Genomic DNA, 18,561 nt, shown 5'->3' on the forward strand with positions numbered 1-18,561 from the left:
GAGAGGAGAGACAGAGAGACCAGCGAGAGAGAGAGGAGAGAGAAGAGAGAGACAGGAGAGAGAGAGAGAGAGAGAGAGAGAGAGAGAGAGAGAGAGAGAGAGAGAGACAGAGACACAGAGACAGAGACACAGAGACAGAGACACAGAGACACAGAGAGAGGATCAACTAAAGACAAGCATGGAGGCATGTTAACGGTCCAACTCCATCAAGTATTTAATTATTGTATCAGTTTTGGATCTTTGCGTGTGCACGCATAGTACCTGAAAGTGTTGCATTCCCATAACCTTCAGAGGAAATGTTTTGACAATGTTGAAAGTGAATTGATGCTGATGCTGCGTTCATCACCAAGTGAGAAAGTGGAAATTACCAGTCATAAATACCAGTTGGATGCGTTCACGTGCTTTGAACTGGTGGAGAAAAGCTGATTGGCTAATGAACAACTAGCTGTGTCTACCATAAACTAAAAGTACAGATATCATGCTTGTAAACAAATTTACAGTGTTCAAAAAACATTAATAACAAAAATAAATCAATCTGCCTTTTTCTTTTATTGAGTGCTTCAACTTTACCTCAAAGTCCTTTTGGAAGTTTTTCTTGTCAAGCCAATCTCATGTTTAAAAAACATGATTACTTTTTATAAATTATGTTATGTTGTTCCATTTAATGGCCGAAAAAAGCTTTTATCGAGGTGACGTCAAAGTTCAGCATGTAGGAGAAGTCTGAGCTCAGGGACGATAGACGAGTTAACCACTAGTAATTACCAGTTGGAAGGGCGTTCAAGTGGATTTTTTTACCAGTTTTATGTGGTAAATACTACCATCCCACTTGGTTATGAACACAGCATGAGTCTCTCCTCTGCTGTCCACTCACCAAACGGGGGTGTTCCTCTGTCCTGTGAGGGACAGGTGTGACCCAGACCCCTACCATAAGCAGCTGTATAGATGATCAGCACTCTGGGAGGCTTACAGTGTAACGTCAGCTTCTCTCCCTCACACACCACACTGCTCTTATGCTCAGCTGACAAAGAGGGGGGGGGGGGGGCAACAGGAGAGACAAGAACAAACATAAACTTGTTTTGTGATGTATATTTTTCTGACAGAAATACTGCTTACTGCAGGTACACAGTACAGTTTACTGTCAGAAAGACAGTAAAGGGTCAGAAAGACAGAGACAGGGACAGAGAGAGAGGTGGACAGAGAGAAAGACAGAGACAGGGACAGAGAGAGAGAGAGACAGCGAGGGAGAGAGAAAGACGGGGACAGTGAGAGAGAGAGGTGGACAGAGAGAAAGAGGGACATAGAGAGACAGGGACAGAAAGAGAGAAAGACATCGAGGGAGAGAGAAAGACGGGGAAAGTGAGAGAGAGAGGTGGACAGAGAGAAAGAGGGACAGAGAGAGAGACAGCGAGGGAGAGAGGAAGATGGGGACAGTGAGAGGGAGAGGGACAGAGAGAAAGAGGGACAGAGAGAGAGAGAGACAGCGAGGGAGAGAGAAAGATGGGGACAGTGAGAGGGAGAGGGACAGAGAGAGAGGAGTGGTAGTGAACAGTACTCACTAGGTTTACACTTGTAGGTGACGTGGAGGTACTTGATGGTCCCAGGACAGGGGTCGGGCCCAAACACCAGGTGATTGACAGGTAACTGACAGTCTCTGTGGCTCTGACACTCTGACAGTAACTTCTACAGAAAACACCAGGTGATTGACAGGTAACTGACAGTCTCTGTGGCTCTGACACTCTGACAGTAACTTCTACAGAAAACACCAGGTGATTGACAGGTAGCTGACAGTCTCTGACACTCTGACAGTAACTTCTACGGCAAACAACAATATGGTGACCCTAACAGACACTTTTTGGCCGGGATTCAATCCAATCGCCCCATTCCGGCTATGCACCTCTTAAAGGTAATGTTCCTGGTTTCGAAGAGACTGCATTCGTGGTAAACGCAGCAAATTACCTTTAAATGTCAAGCGTGCTATAACACATCTCTACTACTGATCTATAACACATCTCTACTGATCTATAACACATCTCTACTGATCTATAACACATCTCTACTGATCTATACCACATCTCTACTGATCTATAACACATCTTTACTGATCTATAACACATCTCTACTGATCTATACCACATCTCTACTGATCTATAACACATCTCTACTGATCTATAACACATCTCTACTGATCTATACCACATCTCTACTGATCTATAACACATCTCTACTGATCTATACCACATCTCTACTGATCTATACCACATCTCTACTGATCTATAACACATCTCTACTGATCTATACCACATCTCTACTGATCTATAACACATCTCTACTGATCTATACCACATCTCTACTGATCTATACCACATCTCTACTGATCTATACCACATCTCTACTGATCTATACCACATCTCTACTGATCTATAACACATCTCTACTGATCTATAACACATCTCTACTGATCTATACCACATCTCTACTGATCTATAACACATCTCTACTGATCTATACCACATCTCTACTGATCTATACCACATCTCTACTGATCTATAACACATCTCTACTGATCTATACCACATCTCTACTGATCTATACCACATCTCTACTGATCTATAACACATCTCTATTGATCTATAACACATCTCTACTACTGATCTATAACACTTCTCTACTACTGATCTATACCACATCTCTACCGATCTATAACACATCTCTACTGATCTATACCACATCTCTACTACTGATCTATACCACATCTCTACTGATCTATAACACATCTCTACTGATCTATAACACATCTCTACTACTGATCTATACCACATCTCTACTGATCTATAACACATCTCTACTGATCTATAACACATCTCTACTACTGATCTATAACACATCTCTACTACTGATCTATAACACATCTCTACTGATCTATAACACATCTCTACTACTGATCTATACCACATCTCTACTACTGATTTATAGCACATCTCTACTGATCTATAACACATCTCTACTGATCGATAACACATCTCTACTGATCTATAACACATCTCTACTGATCTATAACACATCTCTACTACTGATCTATACCACATCTCTACTGATCTATAACACATCTCTACTGATCTATAACACATCTCTACTACTGATCTATAACTCATCTCTACTGATCTATACCACATCTCTACTACTGATCAATAACACATCTCTACTACTGATCTATACCACATCTCTACTGATCTATAACACATCTCTACTACTGATCTATAGCACATCTCTACTGATCTATAGCACATCTCTACTGATCTATACCACATCTCTACTGATCTATACCACATCTCTACTGATCTATACTACATCTCTACTGATCTATACCACATCTCTACTGATCTATACCACATCTCTACCTATCTATACCACATCTCTACTACTGATCTATAACACATCTCTACTACTGATCTATAACACTTCTCTACTGATCTATAACACATCTCTACTGATCTATAACACATCTCTACTACTGATCTATAACACATCTCTACTGATCTATACCACATCTCTACTACTGATCTATAACACATCTCTACTACTGATCTATAACACATCTCTACTGATCTATACCACATCTCTACTGATCTATACCACATCTCTACTACTGATCTATACCACATCTCTACTGATCTATAACACATCTCTACTGATCTATATCACATCTCTACTACTGATCTATACTACATCTCTACTGATCTATACCACATCTCTACTGATCTATATCACATCTCTACTACTGATCTATACTACATCTCTACTGATCTATAACACATCTCTACTACTGATCTATACCACATCTCTACTGATCTATAACACATCTCTACTACTGATCTATACCACATCTCTACTGGCTCTACTGGAGGATGGCTTTCACTTCAGCAGTAATACATTTATGAACTTCTTTGAGGAAAAGATCATGATCATTAGAAAGCAAATTACGGACTCCTCTTTAAATCTGGGTATTCCTCCAAAGCTCCATTGTCCTGAGTCTGCACAACTCTGCCAGGACCTTGGCTCAAGGGAGCTACTAAAGTGTTTTAGTACTATATCTCTTGACACAATGATGAAAATAATCATGGCCTCCAAACCCTCAAGCTGCATACTGGACCCTATTCCAACTAAACTACTGAAAGAGCTGCTTCCTGTGCTTGGCCCTCCTATGTTGAACATAATAAACGGCTCTCTATCCACCGGATGTGTACCAAGCTCACTAAAAGTGGCAGTAATAAAGCCTCTCTTGAAAAAGCCGAATCTTGACCCAGAAATTATAAAAAACTATCGGCCTATATCGAATCTTCCATTCCTCTCAAATAAATTTGAAAAAGCTGTTGCACAGCAACTCACTGCCTTCCTGAAGACAAACAATGTATACGAAACGCTTCAGTCTGGTTTTAGACCCCATCATAGCACTGAGACTGCACTTGTGAAGGTGGTAAATGACCTTTTAATGACGTCAGACCGAGGCTCTGCATCTGTCCTCGTGCTCCTAGATCTTAGTGCCGCTTTTGATACCATCGATCACCACATTCTTTTGGAGAGATTGGAAACCCAAATTGGTCTACATGGACAAGTTCTGGCCTGGTTTAGATCTTATCTGTCGGAAAGATATCAGTTTGTCTCTGTGAATGGTTTGTCCTCTGACAAATCAATTGTACATTTCGGTGTTCCTCAAGGTTCCGTTTTAGGACCACTATTGTTTTCACTATATATTTTACCTCTTGGGGATGTCATTCGAAAACATAATGTTAAATTTCACTGCTATGCGGACGACACACAGCTGTACATTTCAATGAAACATGGTGAAGCTCCAAAATTGCCCTCGCTAGAAGCCTGTGTTTCAGACATAAGGAAGTGGATGGCTGCAAACTTTCTACTTTTAAACTCGGACAAAACAGAGATGCTTGTTCTAGGTCCCAAGAAACAAAGAGATCTTCTGTTCAATCTGACAATTAATCTGGATGGTTGTACAGTCGTCTCAAATAAAACTGTGAAGGACCTCGGCGTTACTCTGGACCCTGATCTCTCTTTTGAAGAACATATCAAGACTGTTTCAAGGACAGCTTTTTTCCATCTACGTAACATTGCAAAAATCAGAAACTTTCTGTCCAAAAATGACGCAGAAAAATTAATCCATGCTTTTGTTACTTCTAGGCTGGACTACTGCAATGCTCTACTTTCCGGCTACCCGGATAAAGCACTAAACAAACTTCAGTTAGTGCTAAATACGTCTGCTAGAATCCTGACTAGAACCAAAAAATTTGATCATATTACTCCAGTGCTAGCCTCCCTACACTGGCTTCCTGTTAAGGCAAGGGCTGATTTCAAGGTTTTACTGCTAACCTACAAAGCATTACATGGGCTTGCTCCTACCTATCTTTCCGATTTGGTCCTGCCGTACATACCTATACGTACGCTACGGTCACAAGACGCAGGCCTCCTAATTGTCCCTAGAATTTCAAAGCAAACGGCTGGAGGTAGGGCTTTCTCCTATAGAGCTCCATTTTTATGGAATAGTCTGCCTACCCATGTGAGAGACGCAGACTCAGTCTCAACCTTTAAGTCTTTACTGAAGACTTATCTCTTCAGTAGGTCCTATGATTAAGTGTAGTCTGGCCCAGGAGTGTGAAGGTGAATGGAAAGGCTGGAGCAACGAACCGCCCTTGCTGTCTCTGCCTTGCCGGTTCCCCTCTTTCCACTGGGATTCTCTGCCTCTAACCCTATTACAGGGGCTGAGTCACTGACTTACTGGTGTTCTTCCATGCCGTCCATGGGAGGGGTGCGTCACTTGAGTGGGTTGAGTCACTGACGTGGTCTTCCTGTCTGGGTTGGCGCCCCCCCTTGGGTTATGCCATGGCAGAGATTTTTGTGGGCTATACTTGGCCTTGTCTTCGGACGGTAAGTTGGTGGTTGTAGACATCCCTCTAGTGGTGTGGGGGCTGTGCTTTGGCAAAGTGGGTGGGGTTATATCCTTCCTGTTTGGCCCTGTCCGGGGGTATCATCGGATGGGGCCACAGTCTCTTCTGATCCCTCCTGTCTCAGCCTCCAGTATTTATGCTGCAGTAGTTTATGTGCCGGGGGGCTAGGGTCAGTCTGTTTCATCTGGAGTATTCTCTTGTCTTATCCGGTGTCCTGTGTGAATTTAAATATGCTCTCTCTAATTCTCTCTTTCTCTCTTTCTTTCTTTCTCTCGGAGGACCTGAGCCCTAGGACCATGCCTCAGGACTACCTGGCATGGTGACTCCTTGCTGTCCCCAGTCCACCTGGCCATGCTGCTGCTCCAGTTTCAACTGTTCTGCCTGCGGCTACGGAACCCTGACCTGTTCACCGGACGTGCTTGTTGCACCCTCGACAACTACAATGATTATTATTATTTGACCATGCTGGTCATTTATGAACATTTTAACATCTTGACCATGTTCTGTTATAATATCCACCCGGCACAGCCAGAAGAGGACTGGCCACCCCTCATAGCCTGGTTCCTCTCTAGGTTTCTTCCTAGGTTTTTGGCCTTTCTAGGGAGTTTTTCCTAGGGAGTTTTTCCTAGCCACCGTGCCTCTTTCACATGCATTGCTTGCTGTTTGGGGTTTTAGGCTGGGTTTCTGTACAGCACTTTGAGATTTCAGCTGATATACGAAGGGCTATATAAATACATTTGATTTGATTTGATTTGATACTGATCTATAACACATCTCTACTACTGATCTATAACACATCTCTACTGATCAATAACACATCTCTACTGATCTATAATACGTCTCTACTACTGATCTATACCACATCTCTACTGATCTATACCACATCTCTACTGATCTATACCACATCTCTACTACTGATCTATAACACATCTCTACTACTGATCTATAACACATCTCTACTACTGATCTATAACACATCTCTACTGATCTATACCACATCTCTACTGATCTATACCACATCTCTACTACTGATCTATACCACATCTCTACTGATCTATAACACATCTCTACTGATCTATATCACATCTCTACTACTGATCTATACTACATCTCTACTGATCTATACCACATCTCTACTGATCTATATCACATCTCTACTACTGATCTGTACTACATCTCTACTGATCTATAACACATCTCTACTACTGATCTATACCACATCTCTACTAATCTATACCACATCTCTACTACTGATCTATACCACATCTCTACTGATCTATACCACATCTCTACTACTGATCTATAACACATCTCTACTACTGATCTATACCACATCTCTACTGATCTATACCACATCTCTACTACTGATCTATACCACATCTCTACTGATCTATACCACATCTCTACTACTGATCTATACCACATCTCTACTACTGATCTATAACACATCTCTACTACTGATCTATACTACATCTCTACTACTGATCTATAACACATCTCTACTACTGATCTATACCACATCTCTACTGATCTATAACACATCTCTACTGATCTATAATACGTCTCTACTACTGATCTATACCACATCTCTACTGATCTATACCACATCTCTACTGATCTATACCACATCTCTACTACTGCTTGGATTGAATCCCAGCCGATATCTCTATGTAGCCTTGGTTTTGTGTGTTATACTTTAATTCTGAAAATAAATGAGCCACTACTATAATACTTTACCACCCTTTAAAGACTTATTCTGAATAACTTTATTATTCCCAGAAGGAACCTGCGTTTGTCAGAGTGAAAATTCTAAGACCCCACAGATATTCCGAAAGAGAGAGAGAGAGGAATCTAATAATTAACGATCAAGAAGTTAAGTTTACATCTATTTAAAGAGTCGGTCGAATTGTTTCTATATGATTCCTTGCCAATGGGGATTGATCAACTCAGGCATACATGTCATGGATGCTTACCACCTTACACAAAACGTTGAATGACTCAATCATTTGGCAGAGTGAAACTGCGGTAAAAAAAACCTATTCTTGTGCAACAAAAAGGATTCCTACGACGGAAAGTAATGTGCGACCACAAAAACAACACACCTGTAAGGTAGTAAACGCTGAACAGCTGCAGTTTGCCGCTCTGACGCCCGCAGCCGTCACGTTGTCGTTGGTGCAGAGCCTTGCGTCGGCGCGTCCGTAAAACGCAGACTGGATAGAGATGGTGGAGTGGCGTGGACAGTAGAGACGCAAATGCTGCCCGTCGCACGCGAGCACAGAGTGACTGGTTATGATCCGGGACAGGTATTCTGTTGAGAGAAATCAATTCCTCAATCAACAATCAATTCAATTGATCACGGTTTACTGATCAACCAAGACACTATATATTCAACAAATATGGGGTGATGAAGACGATGACGAAGAAGATAATTATGATGTAATTGTCTTATTCAAAAGTAAATATAATCAAAAGTCCTACATTAAAACAAAAAATCTTCATTATTACCACCACACCTATCATTATTACATCACCACACCTATCATTATTACATCACCACACCTATCATTATTACATCACCACACCTGTCATTATTACCACCACACCTATCATTATTACCACCACACCTATCATTATTACATCACCACACCTATCATTATTACATCACCACACCTATCATTATTACATCACCACACCTATCATTATTACATCACCACACCTATCATTATTACATCACCACACCTATCATTATTACATCACCACACCTATCATTATTACATCACCACACCTATCATTATTACATCACCACACCTATCATTATTACATCACCACACCTATCATTATTACATCACCACACCTATCATTATTACCACCACACCTATCATTATTACATCACCACACCTATCATTATTACATCACCACACCTATCATTATTACATCACCACACCTATCATTATTACATGACCACACCTATCATTATTACATCACCACACCTATCATTATTACATGACCACACCTATCATTATTACCATCACCACACCTATCATTATTACCACCACACCTATCATTATTACCACCACCACACCTATCATTATTACATCACCACACCTATTATTATTACATCACCACACCTATCATTATTACATCACCACACCTATCATTATTACATCACCACACCTATCATTATTACATCACCACACCTATCATTATTACATCACCACACCTATCATTATTACCACCACACCTATCATTATTACCACCACACCTATCATTATTACATCACCACACCTATCATTATTACCATCACCACACCTATCATTATTACATCACCACACCTATCATTATTACATCACCACACCTATTATTATTACCATCACCACACCTATCATTATTACATCACCACACCTATCATTATTACCATCACCACACCTATCATTATTACATCACCACACCTATCATTATTACATCACCACACCTATCATTATTACATCACCACACCTATCATTATTACCATCACCAAACCTATCATTATTACATCACCACACCTATCATTATTACATCACCACACCTATCATTATTACATCACCACACCTATCATTATTACATCACCACACCTATCATTATTACCATCACCACACCTATCATTATTACATCACCACACCTATCATTATTACATCACCACACCTATCATTATTACATCACCACACCTATCATTATTACCACCACACCTATCATTATTACATCACCACACCTATCATTATTACATCACCACACCTATCATTATTACATCACCACACCTATCATTATTACATCACCACACCTATCATTATTACATCACCACACCTATCATTATTACATCACCACACCTATCATTATTACCACCACACCTATCATTATTACATCACCACACCTATCATTATTACCACCACACCTATCATTATTACATCACCACACCTATCATTATTACATCACCACATCTGTCATTATTACCACCACACCTATCATTATTACCACCACACCTATCATTATTACATCACCACACCTATCATTATTACCACCACACCTATCATTATTACATCACCACACCTATCATTATTACCACCACACCTATTATTATTACATCACCACACCTATCATTATTACATCACCACACCTGTCATTATTACCACCACACCTATCATTATTACCACCACACCTATCATTATTACATCACCACACCTATCATTATTACATCACCACACCTATCATTATTACATCACCACACCTGTCATTATTACCACCACACCTATCATTATTACCACCACACCTATCATTATTACATCACCACACCTATCATTATTACATCACCACACCTATCATTATTACATCACCACACCTATCATTATTACATCACCACACCTATCATTATTACCACACACCTATCATTATTACATCACCACACCTATCATTATTACATCACCACACCTATCATTATTACATCACCACACCTATCATTATTACATCACCACACCTATCATTATTACATCACCACACCTATCATTATTACATCACCACACCTATCATTATTACCACCACACCTATCATTATTACATCACCACACCTATCATTATTACCATCACCAAACCTATCATTATTACATCACCACACCTATCATTATTACATCACCACACCTATCATTATTACCACCACACCTATCATTATTACATCACCACACCTATCATTATTACCATCACCAAACCTATCATTATTACCACCACACCTATCATTATTACCATCACCACACCTATCATTATTACCACCACACCTATCATTATTACCATCACCACACCTATCATTATTACCACCACCACCACACCTATCATTATTACATCACCACACCTATCATTATTACATCACCACACCCTATCATTATTACATCACCACACCTATCATTATTACCACCACACCTATCATTATTACATCACCACACCTATCATTATTACATCACCACACCTATCATTATTACATCACCACACCTATCATTATTACCAATCAAACCCACACCTATCATTATTACATCACCACACCTATCATTATTACATCACCACACCTATCATTATTACATCACCACACCTATCATTATTACATCACCACACCTATCATTATTACATCACACACCTATCATTATTACATCACCACACCTATCATTATTACATCACCACACCTATCATTATTACATCACCACACCTATCATTATTACATCACCACACCTATCATTATTACATCACCACACCTATCATTATTACATCACCACACCTATCATTATTACATCACCACACCTATCATTATTACATCACCACACCTATCATTATTACATCACCACACCTATCATTATTACATCACCACACCTATCATTATTAATCACCACACCTATCATTATTACATCACCACACCTATCATTATTACATCACCACACCTATCATTATTACATCACCACACCTATCATTATTACATCACCACACCTATCATTATTACATCACCACACCTATCATTATTACCATCACCACACCTATCATTATTACATCACCACACCTATCATTATTACCATCACCACACCTATCATTATTACCATCACCACACCTATCATTATTACATCACCACACCTATCATTATTACATCACCACACCTATCATTATTACATCACCACACCTATCATTATTACATCACCACACCTATCATTATTACATCACCACACCTATCATTATTACATCACCACACCTATCATTATTACATCACCACACCTATCATTATTACATCACCACACCTATCATTATTACATCACCACACCTATCATTATTACATCACCACACCTATTATTATTACCATCACCACACCTATCATTATTACATCACCACACCTATCATTATTACATCACCACACCTATCATTATTACATCACCACACCTATCATTATTACATCACCACACCTATCATTATTACCACCACACCTATCATTATTACATCACCACACCTATCATTATTACCACCACACCTATCATTATTACCATCACCACACCTATCATTATTACCACCACACCTATCATTATTACATCACCACACCTATCATTATTACCACCACACCTATCATTATTACATCACCACACCTATCTTCATCATCATCATCATCACACTAACTTGAGAAATTAGCCAGTCCGTCCATGCCAGAGCAGGAGCTCCAGAGCAGCAGCGAGAGGTAGAGCAGGTTAATCCCGGACCCAGAGCATCTCAGCCCGCCGTGCGAACCCGACCAGCTCATGGCTCCTCGCCTTCTCGCTCCGTGAGATCATGTTCTGGGGGCTCGCCTCTCTCCTCAACTCTCCACGCTTCGGACAGGAAAGGCAGATTTATCCGGAAACATTGTTTGGAATGCTACACGATCACGCCACATAGCCTTCAACTACACCTGCGCCAAGTTATGACTTTAACTCCATACAGACATTCGGAAATAAAAAGAGAAATAACAATCTATGTAGTTTATATCAAATTACAGCAGTAACATGCACAGTTAAGGCGCGTTGATGTTCCCGAAACAAAAAAAAACGTTTTCTCTTTTTCAGCGTAGTCCCTTTAACAAAATAATAAATCACCCCAGTGCCTTCACCCAAACGGCCGGAAAAGAAGGAAAAGCATTAGAATTAAAGAAACGTGTATCCTTCCTGTAGGATACTGATAGTAGTCCGGTTGACACCTGATCCAGAATATCTTCCATGTGTAATCACGTGGGTCGCGTCAGCCAGGCTGTATAGTCCATAGAATTGACGTCACCGGACCCGGGAATTCCCGAATGATTTTGTCTCAACCCGGAGTTTATTTAACTAGGTATGTCAGTTAAGAACTAATTATTATTTACAATGACCGCCTACCGGGGAACAGTGGGTTAACTGCCTCGTTCAGGGGCAGAATGACAGATTTTTACCTTGTCAGTTCGGGGATTCGACCTTGCAACCTTTCATTTACTAGTCCAACACTCTAACCACTAGGCTTCCTGCTCCCCCTCCACTCTAACCACTAGGCTACCTGCCCCCCCTCCACTCTAACCACTAGGCTACCTGCCGCCCCTCCACTCTAACCACTAGGTTACCTGCCACCCCTCCACTCTAACCACTAGGCTACCTGCCTCCCCTCCACTCTAACCACTAGGCTACCTGCCGCCCCTCCACTCTAACCGCTAGGTTACCTGCCTCCCCTCCACTCTAACCACTAGGCTACCTGCCTCCCCTCCACTCTAACCACTAGGCTACCTGCCGTCCCTCCACTCTAACCACTAGGCTACCTGCCGTCCCTCCACTCTAACCACTAGGCTACCTGCCGCCCCTCCACTCTAACCACTAGGCTACCTGCCGCCCCTCCACTCTAACCACTAGGCTTCCTGCCCCCCCTCCACTCTAACCACTAGGCTACCTGCCGCCCCTCCACTCTAACCACTAGGCTACCTGCCCCCCTCCACTCTAACCACTAGGCTACCTGCCGTCCCTCCACTCTAACCACTAGGCTACCTGCCGCCCCTCCACTCTAACCACTAGGCTACCTGCCGCCCCTCCACTCTAACCGCTAGGTTACCTGCCACCCCTCCACTCTAACCACTAGGCTACCTGCCTCCCCTCCACTCTAACCACTAGACTACCTGCCTCCCCTCCACTCTAACCACTAGACTACCTGCCTCCCCTCCACTCTAACCACTAGGCTACCTGCCGTCCCTCCACTCTAACCACTAGGCTACCTGCCGTCCCTCCACTCTAACCACTAGGCTACCTGCCGTCCCTCCACTCTAACCACTAGGCTACCTGCCGACCCTCCACTCTAACCACTAGGCTACCTGCCTCCTCTACACTCTAACCACTAGGCTACCTGCCCCCCCCCCTCCAACCACTAGGCTACCTGCCCCCCCCCTCTAACCACTAGGCTACCTGCCCCCCCCCCTAACCACTAGACTACCTGCCCCCCCCCTCTAACCACTAGGCTACCTGCCACCCCCCCTCTAACCACTAGGCTACCTGCCCCCCCCCTCTAACCACTAGGCTACCTGCCCCCCCCCCCTCTAACCACTAGGCTACCTGCCTCCTCTACACTCTAACCACTAGGCTACCTGCCTCCTCTACCCTCTAACCACTAGACTACCTGCCTCCTCTACACTCTAACCCTTAGGCTACCTGCCTCCTCAACACTCTAACCACTAGACTACCTGCCGCCCCTCCACTCTAACCACTAGCCTACCTGCCCCCCCTCCACTCTAACCACTAGGCTACCTGCCGTCCCTCCACTCTAACCACTAGGCTACCTGCCCCCCCTCCACTCTAACCACTAGGCTACCTGCCCCCCCCTCCACTCTAACCACTAGACTACCTGCCGCCCCTCCACTCTAACCACTAGGCTACCTGCCCCCCCTCCACTCTAACCACTAGGCTACCTGCCGCCACTCCACTCTAACCACTAGGCTACCTGCCGCCTCTACAGTCTAACCACTAGGCTACCTGTCGCCTCTACACTCTAACCACTAGGCTACCTGCCGCCCCTCCACTCTAACCACTAGGCTACCTGCCGTCCCTCCACTCTAACCACTAGGCTACCTGCCACCCCTCCACTCTAACCACTAGGCTACCTGCCGTCCCTCCACCCTAACCACTAGGCTACCTGCCGCCCCTCCACTCTAACCACTAGGCTACCTGCCGTCCCTACACTCTAACCACTAGGCTACCTGCCGCCCCTCCACTCCAACCACTAGGCTACCTGCCGCCCCTCCACTCTAACCACTAGGCTACCTGCCGCCCCCCCACTCTAACCACTAGGCTACCTGCCGTCCCTCCACTCTAACCACTAGGCTACCTGCCGCCCCTCCACTCTAACCACTAGGCTACCTGCCGTCCCTCCACTCTAACCACTAGGCTACCTGCCGCCCCTCCACTCTAACCACTAGGCTACCTGCCGCCCCTCCACTCTAACCACTAGGCTACCTGCCGCCCCTCCACTCTAACCACTAGGCTACCTGCCGTCCCTCCACTCTAACCACTAGGCTACCTGCCGCACCTCCACTCTAACCACTAGGCTACATGCCGCCCCTCCACTCTAACCACTAGGCTACCTGCCGCCCCTCCACTCTAACCACTAGGCTACCTGCCTCCCCTACACTCTAACCACTAGGCTACCTGCCGCCCCTCCACTCTAACCACTAGGCTACCTGCCGCCCCTCCACTCTAACCACTAGGCTAACTGCCGCCCCTCCACTCTAACCACTAGGCTACCTGCCGCACCTCCACTCTAACCACTAGGCTACATGCCGCCTCTCCACTCTAACCACTAGGCTACCTGCCGCCCCTCCACTCTAACCACTAGGCTACCTGCCGCCCCTCCACTCTAACCACTAGGCTACCTGCCGCCCCTCCACTCTAAACACTAGGCTACCTGCCGTCCCTCCACTCTAACCACTAGGCTACCTGCCGCACCTCCACTCTAACCACTAGGCTACATGCCGCCCCTCCACTCTAACCACTAGGCTACCTGCCGCCCCTCCACTCTAACCACTAGGCTACCTGCCTCCCCTACACTCTAACCACTAGGCTACCTGCCGCCCCTCCACTCTAACCACTAGGCTACCTGCCGCCCCTCCACTCTAACCACTAGGCTACCTGCCGCACCTCCACTCTAACCACTAGGCTACATGCCGCCCCTCCACTCTAACCACTAGGCTACCTGCCGCCCCACCACTCTAACCACTAGTCTACCTGCCGTCCCTCCACTCTAACCACTAGGCTACCTGCCGCACCTCCACTCTAACCACTAGGCTACCTGCCGTCCCTCCACTCTAACCACTAGGCTACCTGCCGCCCCTCCACTCTAACCACTAGGCTACCTGCCCCCCCTCCACTCTAACCACTAGGCTACCTGCCGCCTCTCCACTCTAACCACTAGGCTACCTGCCCCCCCTCCACTCTAACCACTAGGCTACCTGCCGTCCCTCCACTCTAACCACTAGGCTACCTGCCGCGCCTCCACTCTAACCACTAGGCTACCTGCCGTCCCTCCACTCTAACCACTAGGCTACCTGCCGCCCCTCCACTCTAACCACTAGGCTACCTGCCGCCCCTCCACTCTAACCACTAGGCTACCTGCCGCCCTCCACTCTAACCACTAGGCTACCTGCCGTCCCTCCACTCTAACCACTAGGCTACCTGCCGCACCTCCACTCTAACCACTAGGCTACATGCTGCCCCTCCACTCTAACCACTAGGCTACCTGCCGCACCTCCACTCTAACCACTAGGCTACATGCTGCCCCTCCACTCTAACCACTAGGCTACCTGCCGCCCCTCCACTCTAACCACTAGGCTACCTGCCTCCCCTACACTCTAACCACTAGGCTACCTGCCGCGCCTCCACTCTAACCACTAGGCTACCTGCCGTCCCTCCACTCTAACCACTAGGCTACCTGCCGCCCCTCCACTCTAACCACTAGGCTACCTGCCGCCCCTCCACTCTAACCACTAGGCTACCTGCCGCCCTCCACTCTAACCACTAGGCTACCTGCCGTCCCTCCACTCTAACCACTAGGCTACCTGCCGCACCTCCACTCTAACCACTAGGCTAGATGCTGCCCCTCCACTCTAACCACTAGGCTACCTGCCGCCCCTCCACTCTAACCACTAGGCTACCTGCCTCCCCTACACTCTAACCACTAGGCTACCTGCCGCCCCTCCACTCTAACCACTAGGCTCGGTCCCTCTCCTTGTTCGTGCTGCGTTCGGCGGTCGACGTCACCGGCCTTCTAGCCACCGCCGATCCACTTTTAATTTTCCATTTGTTTTGTCTTTGTTTTACACACCTGATTTCAATCCCACAATTACTTGTTCATTTTTTAACCCTCTGTTCCCCCATGTTTTTTTGTGAGTGATTTTGTTTATTGTATTTTCGGTCTGTCATGGTGTGCCTGTATTTGTTACTTTGTATATTTGACATTTTGGAGTAAAAGTACGTTGATTACTCATATCTGCTATCCTGCGCCTGACTCTCTACACCAGCTACACCTATGACCTATTACACTGTATCCATTTTTTATTTTTTTTATTTGACACTTGAGCGTGCTGTCTCTGATCTACTCTATTGTTATCTCTCTCAGAACAAGCTTCTTGACTTCAAGACGGGTCACTCAACCGAGACTGCTCTTCTCTGTGTCATTGAGGATCTCCTCACTGTCAAAGTTCTTATCCTCCTTGCTCTATCCGCTGCCTTCGACACTGTGAACCATCAGATCCTCCTCGCCACCCTCTCAGGTCTGGGCGTTTCAGGCTCTGCAAACTGTTGGATTGCATCCTACCTGACAGGTCGCTCCTTCCAGGTGATGTGGAGAGGATCTGTGTCTGCACCACTAGGGGCGAAAATCTGATATCAACTTTGGAGGGGACAATTACATGAAATTTTCTCTCTAGCACCATCCACCAGTACCATCCCTCTAGCACCATCCCTCCAGTACCATCCCTCCAGTACCATCCCTCCAGTACCATCCTCCAGCACCATCCCTCCAGCACCATCCTCCAGCACCATCCCTCCAGTACCATCCTCCAGCACCATCCTCCAGTACCATCCCTCCAGTACCATCCCTCCAGTACCATCCTCCAGTACCATCCTCCAGTACCATCCTCCAGCACCATCCCTCCAGCACCATCCCTCCAGCACCATCCTCCAGCACCATCCCTCCAGCACCATCCTCCAGTACCATCTCCCAGTACCATCCTCCAGCACCATCCTCCAGTACCATCCCTCCAGTACCATCCTCCAGTACCATCCTCCAGTACCATCATCCAGTACCATCCTCCAGTACATCCCTCCAGCACCATCCCTCCAGTACCATCCCTCCAGCACCATCCCTCCAGCACCATCCTCCAGTACCATCTCCCAGTACCATCCCTCCAGTACCATCCTACAGCACCATCCTCCAGTACCATCCTCCAGTACCATCCCTCCAGTACCATCCCTCCAGTACCATCCTCCAGTACCATCCTCCAGTACCATCCCTCCAGTACCATCCTCCAGCACCATCCCTCCAGCACCATCCTCCAGCACCATCCCTCCAGTACCATCCCTCCAGTACCATCCTCCAGTACCATCCTCCAGCCCCATCCTCCAGCACCATCCCTCCAGTACCATCCCTCCAGTACCATCTCCCAGTACCATCCCTCCAGCACCATCCCTCCAGTACCATCCCTCCAGTACCATCCCTCCAGTACCATCCCTCCAGCACCATCCACAGACAAGTGTTTTTTTCTAATTCTAATATCTGGAAAAGGTTTAAAAGAAAGGTTAAATTCAGGTCATGTGACATAATTAATTAAAACACAGGGCCCAAGGCATGATAGATGGAAGAGGAAGTGAGACATCCCACTCACTCTTTTTGTTCTGGTTCTTATAGCCTACAGTCAATGAACTGAGCAGACCAGACCCAGCTGCTAATGCATTGGGGTGCCTATGGGAGAGCACCCAAAAATTGGAAATCACAATTGAGTGATGAGTGGGACATCTTCATTTATCCACCATCTTTGATGATGGCTCAAACACTGGCCCTCAGGCTAGTGAGTTCTT

At 45.2% G+C, this 18,561-nt stretch overlaps 2 protein-coding genes across 2 annotated transcripts; one reads left to right on the forward strand and one right to left on the reverse strand.

Annotated features, from left to right (window-relative positions):
• Window positions 1-871: 871 nt before the first annotated feature.
• LOC115180749 (protein eva-1 homolog C) lies at window positions 872-12,686 on the reverse strand (the record flags this gene model as incomplete). The annotated part of the gene is made up of 5 exons (XM_029742928.1): window positions 12,128-12,686; window positions 8,060-8,265; window positions 1,735-1,812; window positions 1,557-1,680; window positions 872-1,018 (listed from the first exon to the last, which is right to left on the reverse strand). Coding segments are annotated over exons 1-5 (676 nt in total), but the record flags the coding sequence as incomplete, so codon positions are not given.
• Window positions 12,687-12,699: 13 nt separating this feature from the next.
• On the forward strand, window positions 12,700-18,205 carry LOC115180750 (SH3 domain-containing protein C23A1.17-like; the record flags this gene model as incomplete). Its single annotated transcript, XM_029742929.1, has 3 exons — window positions 12,700-12,711; window positions 17,102-17,255; window positions 17,439-18,205. Coding segments are annotated over exons 1-3 (933 nt in total), but the record flags the coding sequence as incomplete, so codon positions are not given.
• Between the last annotated feature and the right edge of the window lie 356 nt (window positions 18,206-18,561).

The sequence above is a fragment of the Salmo trutta genome, unplaced genomic scaffold (assembly GCF_901001165.1).
Source record: "Salmo trutta unplaced genomic scaffold, fSalTru1.1, whole genome shotgun sequence".
NCBI classification, from domain to species: Eukaryota; Metazoa; Chordata; class Actinopteri; order Salmoniformes; family Salmonidae; genus Salmo; species Salmo trutta.